This window comes from Canis aureus, chromosome 10 (genome assembly GCF_053574225.1).
Source record: "Canis aureus isolate CA01 chromosome 10, VMU_Caureus_v.1.0, whole genome shotgun sequence".
In the NCBI taxonomy this organism is placed as follows: Eukaryota; Metazoa; Chordata; class Mammalia; order Carnivora; family Canidae; genus Canis; species Canis aureus.
The window spans coordinates 29090133-29100569 of NC_135620.1; the positions used below are offsets into that span (position 1 = coordinate 29090133).

General features: G+C 45.2%; 1 protein-coding gene across 1 annotated transcript in view; it reads right to left on the reverse strand.

Annotated features, from left to right (window-relative positions):
* GLDC (glycine decarboxylase) overlaps positions 1-10219 on the reverse strand; it is a 92428-nt gene extending 82209 nt beyond the window's left edge. The window contains exons 1-2 of the mRNA XM_077911901.1: positions 9800-10219; positions 9215-9293 (exon numbers count right to left, since the gene is read on the reverse strand). Of these exons, the coding sequence (XP_077768027.1) occupies positions 9215-9293; positions 9800-10063 (343 nt within the window). The 5' untranslated portion in view covers positions 10064-10219. The remainder of the gene's footprint in view (positions 1-9214; positions 9294-9799) is intronic.
* Positions 10220-10437: the final 218 nt, after the last annotated feature.

The following is a 10437-nucleotide window of genomic DNA, read 5'->3' on the forward strand; positions in this document are numbered from 1 at the left end:
ATGGTTATAAATGGTATGATCTCACCTCACCCTTCTCTCATGCCTCTCTGTAACACTCTACCATGTATGCATGCGTGTATACATACATATCACAACTTCCTTATTCATTTTTCTATCCATGAACACAGGTTGCTTCCATATCTTAGCTATTAAAAATAATGCTACAATAAACAGGGGCGCATACATCTTTTTGAAATTAGTTTTCATTTTCTTTGGTTAAATATCCAGTAGTTCAATTATTGGATCATACGCTATTTCTTTAATTTTTTTCGGAAACTCCATTCTGCTTTCCACAGAAGCTGTACCAATTTGCATTCCCAACAACACTGTACTTTTTCTACACATCTTCAACACTTATTTTTTTTTTATTTTAGCCATTCTGACGAGTGTAACGTGATATCTCATTGTGGTTTTGATTTGCACTTCCCCTTTGATTAAGGACGATGAACATCTTTTCAAGTGTCTATTGGTCATTTGCATATCTTCTTTGGAAAACTGTATATTCTGGTCATGTACCCACTTATTAATCAGATTTTCTAGTGTTGAGTTGTAGAAGTTCTTTATATATTTTGGATATATTATACTAAGGGAAAGTCAGACTGAGAAAGACAAATACCCTATGATTCCATTCATAAAGTGGAATCTAAAAAACAAAACAAAAAATAGAATCAGAGCTATAAATACAGAGAATTTGATGGATGGTTGCCAGAGAGTAGGGAGGGTGGGGAAATGGGCAAAATGGGTAAGGGGAGTGGGAGACAGGCTTCCAGTTACAGAATAAGCCACAAGAATAAAAGGCACAACATAGTAACAGCATTGTATGGTGACAGATGGTAGTTATATTTGTGGTGAGCATAGCTGAACGTATCAACTTGTACACCTGAAGCTAATGTAACATTGTATGCGAACTTAACTCAAATTAAAAACATTTTAAGTGAAAGTTAATTCCTCTTCCTTTGAATTCAGGCCAGACTTTAATGACTCTCTAATCAATAGAAAGTGGTGTTAGGGATCCCTGGGTGGCGCAGCGGTTTAGCGCCTGCCTTTGGCCCAGGGCGCGATCCTGGAGACCCGGGATCGAATCCCACGTCGGGCTCCCGGTGCATGGGGCCTGCTTCTCCCTCTGCCTGTGTCTCTGCCTCTCTCTCTCTCTCTGTGACTATCATAAATAAATAAAAATTAAAAAAAATAAAAAAAAAAAAAAAAAAAAGAAAGTGGTGTTACCTGATGCTAGAGAAATTCCAAGGGTAAGTCATAAAAAGGATAGCTTCTGCCTTAAATCACTTGAATCAAGCTTCTCTTGAATCACTGACTCGGGGAAGCCTGCTGCCACCTGGGGACACGTAAGTGGCTCGTGGAGAAGCCCATGTGAGGAGCTACTAAGCCCTCCCACTAACAGCCAGCACCAAACTGTCCGCTGAACTGCGAGAACCACCGGGGACGGGCCCCTCCAGCCCCAGATGAACATCCTCCAGTGTGAACACAATATTATGAAAAATGCTGAGCCAGAACCATCCAGCTGGACTGCTCCTGGATTCCTGACCCACAGGAACCATGAGGATTAACAAATGTTCTTGGTTGTTTTAAGCCATGGGGTTTTGCAGTTAATTTCTTATGCAGCAAGAGTTAATGGATATAATAGCTTCCCTCTGAGGCCCCCCAAAAAATTCGGTTTTTAATATAATATTCAAGAACTTCATATATATAAAATATATTTGAGGATACTGGATGAATTCCATGATCCATTAGCAAGATAAAGAGGAAAATGTTGTTTTTACATTTTATGTTCTTTGTCCCAGTCACAGGACCTATTTTATTTGGCCTTTCATCACCGTAAGTTTACATGTTTGTATCCTTTATGTCAGAAAATAAGGAAGTCCAAAACATATTGTTTTACTCTTAAAAGATTTACTTGAGAGAGAGAGCAGGAAGAGAGGGAGAGAGAATCACAAGCAGACTCCACACTGAGCAGAGCCTAGTATGGGGCTCAATCTTACAACCCTGACCTCATGATTTGAGCCGAAATCAAGAGCTGGACAGTTAACCGACTGAGCCACCCAGGTGCCCCCAAAACATTTTAATACTAAAAATAAAAACTTACAAAGACTGAGATTTCAGTTTGTATTCTAATTTTAAAAAGGGAAAAAATTGATAATTTACTTTAGGATGTACCTCTTTTAAAATTAATGTTAGGGTGCATTACTCCACTTCTATCAGGATATACCTCCAACATTTAACTGAAATATCCCTGTGGCATAATAAAAAAAATATACATGGTCTTTGTCTTTGGAATTTCTTGAGTAACAGGATTCTTTTGTTATTTCTAAGAAGCCCTTTTGAGAGGCGCCTGGGTGGCTCAGTTGGTGAAGCGTCTGCCTTCGGCTGAGGTCACAGATACAGGGGTCCTGGAATCTTGTTGTTCTAGGTTGGGCTCCCTGATCAGTGAGGAGTCTGCTTCTTCCTCTCCCTCTGCCCCTCCCTCCCCCTTAGGCTCTCTCTCAAATAAATAAATACATAATCTTTTTTAAGAGCCCTTTTGAACACACTATAAAAGTGATTTAGGGTGGTATCCTTACATAGCCTCAGGATGGGGCTGGCTAGAAAGACCAAGAAAAACCAATATGAGGGTTGGAACTTTCTTGGCCTCACCCACAGATTTCTGGGAAGGAGAGGGTTAGGGGTGGGAGGCTACATATTAAACTCTATTATAAAAACTTTTAAACAACAAGATTCCATGGGCTTCTGGAACAACTAATGCATCCACATGCCGGAAGGCTGATGAGCCCCAAGTTCCACAGGGAAAGAAGTTCCTGTGTTCAAAACCCTTACGGACCTTGTCCTATGTACTTCTTCATCTGGGGGTTCATCTGTATCTTTTATAATACCCTTTAAAACAAACTGATAGGGCAGCCCCAGTGGCTGCAGTAGTTTAGCGCCTGCCTTCAGCCCCGAGGTGTGATACTGGAGACCCGGGGGGTCGAGTCCCGTGTCAGGCTCCCTGCATGGAGCCTGCTTCTCCCTCTGCCTGTGTCTCTGCTTCTCTCTCTCTGTCTCTCATGAATAAATAAAATCTTTTAAAAAAACTGATAAATATATGGATCAAATATGTTGATCTGAGTTCTGTGAGCTCCTCTAGCAAAATAATCAAACTCAAGGAGGGGGTTGTGGTAACATCCAAAATATAGCTTATTGGTCAGAAGCACAGGTAGACTTGGGATTGGCATCTAAAGAAGGAACAGTTTCCTGGAACCAAGCCCTTAACCTAAAGGATCTGACGCTATCTCCAGGTAGATAGTGTCAGATTGCATTAAATTTGTAGAACACCCAGTTGAAGAATTGCTTAGTGGTGTTAGAACTGGAACATACATACATATTCTGATAAGATTCCATCAATGAGACTGCAATGATATTAAAATACTTCCCTGATTGTGCTTGCCATGTTGCATTTGCCTTTGTTCTCAGTGAAGATGTTGCCTTTATTTCTTTGCATTTTCCTTATATAACACATATACACCAAAAACAGTCTGGAAACATATTGCATTTTGCTCTTCAAGTTGTTCCAGAAATGCTACTTCTCTATCAAACTTCACATTTCTGAGCACTCACAGTATTTTATTCATAGTTCTTCTCATGGCACCTGGGACTTTTTAACTTTCTGGCATAATTTATATTAAGGTAAGATGTAAGCTTCTTGAAGATACTAACAATGTATATTCACATTTTTGTCACAGTGCTTTGCACATACTAGGATGACCAATGAACATTTAGCAATTTAGGCAATAGACCGATTGTCCAAAGTATCACTCAGATCAGCAGCTGTCTGCCTAACAAGAATTAATGACAAAAATATAAGGACCAGACAGATTCTATTGAGACTGAATGTACAGACAATGGATAGACCATGTATCACCACATAACTTTTACCCACAACCTGCAGCAACCTACTCCAAAAACCAACACCTGGGATCCCTGGGTGGCGCAGCGGTTTAGCGCCTGCCTTTGGCTCAGGGCACGATCCTGGAGACCCAGGATCGAATCCCACGTCAGGCTCCCGGTGCATGGAGCCTGCTTCTCCCTCTGCCTGTGTCTCTGCCTCTCTCTCTCTCTCTCCCTCTGTGTAACTATCATAAATAAATAAAAAAAAAATTAAAAAAAAAAAAAAAACAAAAACAAAAACCAACACCTTTTCTAAAACAAACACCACCAGAAGCCAGCTTACTATACATTAGACCTGCAGAAAGCCAAATTGCTATCTTTGGTGACAACCCAGCAAACTGCACATTAACTTATGTAATAATTGGCCCTAAACTATTGGCTAGGACTTGATTAATAACTGACAGCTTCCTGAAATTTAGTCTTGGCTTCCAATGTAGAACCAACCATACAAAGCCAAATATGCATCCTTAACCAAACCACACAGATTCCCGTTTCTACTTGCTCCCTTACATCTACATGCCAATAGCCCCAACATGGACATACCTGAAGCCTTTCCTTTATTTCACTATAAGCCTTTCCCATTCCTCTCTGCCAAAACAAAAGTTTGACTCCCTTAATATAACAAGTTCAGAATAAATAGCCTTTGCTTTTTTCATTTGGTTAGCCTTCATTTATTTCCACCAGAAATATAAGGAAAATCCATTGGTATTATCCTAAAGATGAAAGAATTCACATAAGCTGGGAATTTGATCAGGAATAGGCCAAGGGGGATCCCTGGGTGGCGCAGCGGTTTGGCGCCTGCCTTTGGCCCAGGGCGTGGTCCTGGAGACCTGGGATCGAATCCCACGTCGGGCTCCCAGTGCATGGAGCCTGCTTCTCCCTCTGCCTGTGTCTCTGCCTCTCTCTCTCTCACTGTGTGCCTATCATAAATAAATAAAAGTTTAAAAAAAAAAAAAAAGGAATAGGCCAAGGGAGAGCCTTGTCACAAACTCAGGATTCTACAGGCAAAACCTGATGATTGGTATCATCCCCCTGACATTCACCGCCTGGTAAACAGCTGTTCTGTTTAGGTGTCCTGGAGGTCAGTGCCCAATCACACTTAGGTGACAGTCACCACATGCATTACACAACACCCCTCCATTATCATTTATTAAATACCACTCTTAACGATGTGGTTTAGAACATTAACTTCCCACAAGTCCATCAAAGTCTCATTGCAACAGTTCAGCTGCTTGGTTCTGGTTGAATAATGTGAACATTAGAGGGGTTAGTTTCTCCTTTCCCTTCCTAAGCATTCTCACAAGCAAGTGCAATTTCTAGTAAACTTTAAATCCTGCAGCTTCTGTGAAGTTATGAGCTAATACAGTCTGGTTACCTTGAGATGACTTCACTTGAAAAGCATATACCGTAGCTAAAAGTGATTGGCTTGGTTCACAAAGTACTTTTAAGTTTGATAGTAATTACAAAATATATAGTTATATTGTAGAAAATCTAGAAAAAGCAATGTAATAAAAAGAAGGCTAAAATCATCCATCATGGCCCACCCAGGAAAATGAATCCTCCCACTGACATATATCCTTTCCATTCTTTTTCTCTTTATGTGTGAATGTGGGTGAGGGATGGTGGACTCACTTGAACAGGTTTGAATTGAGTAGCTTTCCTTGTTTCTTTGAAGCATGATTTACTGAGAACAACTGATAACCAAGGTATTCTTTCAAGGCACTTTAATGTCTAAGGCGAGGGGAGCATCCTCAGGACAGATGAATCAACTGTACTTCCTTGATTCTCTCAAGCCACTGTTGTCCTGTACATGATGGTCCCTCTGCGTGCAGCAGCTTCCCCCCCACCCCAGCCTTGTTCAGCAGAGCATCACTATTCATCCTTCAATACCCACTCCGAGTCCTGCACCTATCACCCCTTGCCTCTCCTTGGTAGTGCCCTGAGTGTTCCCACAATTGCGCTCTCACTATGCCACCACATTTGCCAACAGAGCAGTTGGCAAATGGCAGGGGGGAAGCCTTGTATGATTAGATTTGTGCATATCTGTAAACAATGAAGACTGTGGCTTAGGCTAGTAGTTGGGAGGGTGGACCGGAACTGGGAGAATTGTCTACACTACCAGTTACGACATATCCTCCGTATGCCATGGTATCCTTAGCTTTAAAACAGATAATGGTACTTACCTCCTAGGGTTGTACTAAGGACAAAATTAACCCATGAAAAGCACTTTTTAAAGTGCCCAGTACATGGTAAGCACTTCATAAATGTTTGACATTAGTATGTTTAAGAACAACCCAAGTATCTCCATGGTGCCTACACTCCGTCTTCTTTTTATTCAGCAATGAGGGCATTTAAGACTCACAACTAGCTCTTCCTAGTTTCCTGTATATACAGTGAACACATATTGGGTCAAGAATACCTCTCCGACTACAATAGAACACAGGCGTTCAACATTAAACCATTTGGATAATGCTGCTCCACTATTTTTTTTTTTATTTTTTTATTTATGATAGACACAGATTGAAAGAGAGAGAGAGGCAGAGACACAGGAGGAGGGAGAAGCAGGCTCCATGCCGGGAGCCTGACACAGGACTCCTCCCGGGACTCCAGCATCATGCCCTGGGCCAAAGGCAGGCGCTAAACCGCTGAGCCACCCAGGGATCCCCCTCTGCTGCTCCACTATTAAAAGGAATTGCTACTTCTGGAAGTTACGTGGGCCAATTTGCTCTCCCCATGTGGAACATTCATTAGCTATGACATATGCACACATCAGAATAAAACTTTGATGCCTTTCTGATGCAGTCTGTGTCGGCCTCCAACCAGAGCTCACTCTTCTAAGAAGCCAGCTTTGTTGAAGAGCCAGTCCACTTCCAGGCAAGGAAGTAGCAGGGCTGGGGGTGGGAGAGCCTCCTGACTACAATATTTCTTTGAGTCACCTCAGAATAACCAGATGGAACCAGCCCCAAATCTCACAGAAGCCATTGGGTTAAGGTTTACAGGTATGTTACAAATTTCTTATCAGGATCCTGCTTCCACTGAGAAAAAGGAGAAATGGAATCCCCCGATGTTCACATTATTCAGCTGGAAATTAGTAGCTGAACTTTTTAGATAGACAACTTTGACAGGATTCCTAGGCTCTAATGCTTTTAAAGAACATCTTAGAGTTTACTGTAAAAAAAGGGGTGACCTAAATATTTTCTGACTTTGAAATCTCAGAAAGGCATTACCTAAGACTTGCTTTAAAAATATACAATTCATGGGGTCTCTAGGTGGCACTGTCGTTTTAAGTGACCAACTCTTGATTTCCACTCAGGTTGTGGTCCCAGGGTTGTGAGATCAAGCCCTGTGATGGGGAATCTGCTTGAGTTTCTCCCTCCCTCTCCATCTGCCCTTCCCCTTTAGAAATACATAAATCAATATCTATTTTTAATGTATATATGTACATATACAACTCTTTTTAAACATCCAGCAAAATCAGGAATATGATTTCCTAAAATTGAAATAGGTAAGGCTTCCAGCTATCCCTAGGTCTCAATCAGTTCTAATGAACAAAATGTGCAGCTTTTCTTCTAAAGGCAAGGTCCCTGCCATCAGGAAAAATAGTTTAGATTTGAAACCAACCAGGCATACAGTCCTCATCATAGCTTGAGTTGCACTAGCCAGCTGGAGCTAGACTGGCTTCATACCTCAAGTTGTCTACTTTATAATTTGGGGGAAGGAGGTGGGGCAGAAGGAGCAGGAAAATCTTAAACACGCTCCATACTCAGCATGGGAGCCTGACATGGGGTCAATCTCATCAGCTCCATCTCACCACCCTGAGATCATATACTGAGCAGAAATCAAGAGTCCAACGCTTAACCCACTGAGCCACTCAAGTGCTGCAAACGTTATTTTGTTTTAAAGTAAACAAGTTGAAAAAAAAAATAAAGTAAACAAGTTGAGGGGCAGGTCGGTGGCTCAGTGGGTTAAGCGTCCGAACTCTGCTCAGATCATGATCTCAGGTTCGTGGGATCAAACCCCTAGTCTGTACTCAGAGCAGAGTCTGCTGCTCTCTCACCTCCCTCTCATGCATGTGCACTCTCCTGCTCTCTCAAGTAAATAAAATCTTAAAAAAAAAAAATTAAAGTTTGCCACCTATCTATTCTTTTTTTTCCTAAAACCTAAAACAAAGTCCCTTCTCTTCACCTGACTCCAAAAAGAAGAGACAGTACCTCTATGATTCAAAACCAGATAACCTCCCAAGAGAATTCTTTCCGGTTTAGAGACTGCTCTTCAGCTCTGCCTGACTGAGCCTTTGACATGTAGATTCTTGCCTAAGCCCATGGAAGTCAAGTGCTCACATAAAAATAGCTCTGAAAGTCAGTCTTCAGACTATCAAAAATATTTAAATGTAAAACAAAATTCTAATTCTGTAAATAAGCTAAGCTTTTTTAACCAAGCACGGATCTTATTTGCACGTTTCTTTATAAAAATCATTTGAACTTCCAAGAGTACTGCTGCCTTACACTAGATATAAATAATGAAAAAATTGGATGTGAGATAAAAAAAAAAAACCGATTTGAAGGGGTGCCTGCTTGGCTCAGGTTAAGTGTCTGCCTTGGGCTCGGGTAATGAATCCAGAGTCGCGGGATGGAGCCCCGCATGGAGCCCCTTGCTCAGCAAGGAGCCTGCATGCCCCTCTCCCTCTGCCTGCAGCTCCCCTGTTTATTCTCTCTCTCTCTCTCTCTCTCTCTCTCTCTCTCTCTCTCTCTGTCAAATAAATAAATAAAATCTTTTTAAAAAGAAAACTAATCTGAAGCTGTCGTCCTATAAAGAACCTTGGGCTGGGAGACCACATGTCTGCATCTCCTCCCATTTTTGTCCATTTCCGCAGTTGTATAATCACAGGCAATTCCTTTTTCCCTTCGGGGTATCCTGACTTGAACAGAAGTGAGGACACCTCTCGACCCAAAGGATGTGAGAACCGTGGCCTGGGGTGGGCGCCCGGGAAGCGGGGACTCCAGCACACACCTCTGTGCACTGCCTCTGCGGGGGAGTTTGCTGGCCCCTGGGTAGAAACCTCCGAAGGGGCGGCGCGGACTCCCGCGAGGGCTGCAGACCTGACTGCTCCACGAACGCTGTATCCCATCCTCTCCCGCCCCTTGAGCGCCAATGTTTTATTTTAATAAACGTTTTCCCAGTCCTGGGCAATCGTAACCCGGAGTTGGATTTTCAGAAACCATGTAAGACAAATAGGCCAGAGCAAGCGAATTCCAAGGGAACCCTCCCGGCAACTTACAAACGGGGTCTTCCATTTTTAAGGGTCTCTTCAAGCGGATGCTGGCCGGGACCGTCTTCTCAATCAATTCATCAATGCTCTAAAATTAAACATAAACCCATGAACACTAACGGCCGAGGAAAGTGCTTCTGAGTTAAAAGAGTCACTTCTGCGTTTTTGCATCGACTAAGGCTTGTGGGAACCTCATTTAAATCGCCTAATTAGGGTTTCCTTTAGAAAGAAAAGAACTCTAAGCAAGCCAGAGAGCACTTGGAGGAAAGCAAATGAACTGGGTTAGTGATTCGACCACTCCCGGCTGGATTTCAGCAACCGGAGAGAATCGGCTACACCAGGAGGTCCTCCTTGTGCAAAGTTAGGGTTCATCGGGAGGGCGACTTGGGTTGAAAAACAAGGTTCTGAGGCGCGAAGAGCGGACGGAGAGTAAACGGGTGAGAGAAGGCGGGGGCGCGGGCACCGAACTCGCGGGCTCTTGTCCACGCAGGGCCCCAGACCCGAGCGCGGGTCCCACGCGCCGCGCCGCGCAGCGCAGCTCCCGCCGGGTCGGGAGGCCGCGCCCGCAGGAACCGGGCCGCGCGGGGTCCTTACCGCCAGCCCCAGGGCCTGCAGCATCTCCCTCTGGTCTTTGTCCCCAGGGCCGATGTGCCTCCGAGCGAAGTGGTCGTGTCGGGGCAGGAGGCGCTCGAGGAGACGCGAGTCCCCAGCCCCGCTGCTGTCCCCGCTGCTGTCTCGGGCCCGCGGCCCCCAGCGCGGACCGGCCCCCGCAGCCAGGCGGCGGCCGCCCCCGCCCCCGCCCCGGGCCCCGACCCCGCAGCCCACGCGCAGCCCCCAGGCCCTGGCGCACGTCTGCATGGTCGCGGCCACCGGCCCCGGCCCGAGCGGGTCACCGCGCTCTCGGCCTCTGCGGGTCCGAGTGCCCGGGGGCGGCTGCCTTCGGCCTGGAGCCCCTTCGGGGCGCACGATCCGCGGGACCGACGCGCGGCAGCGCCCCGCCGGGACACGCGCGCAAAGTTGTGGCTCCTCGGGCGGCACCTGCTCCGCACACTTTAAGCGCTGCCCTGCGGCCGGGCGGTGGGATGGGGCCAGGGAGGCGCGGCCAATGGGAGTGGACGGAGGGGCGGGGGCGGGGTGTGCCCTGCCCCGCCCCCGCCCCCGCCCTCCTCCGGCCCTCGGCGGAGCCCCGCTCGCGGCCCAGCCCCGCGGGGCTCAGCGCCCCTCCCCGCTCG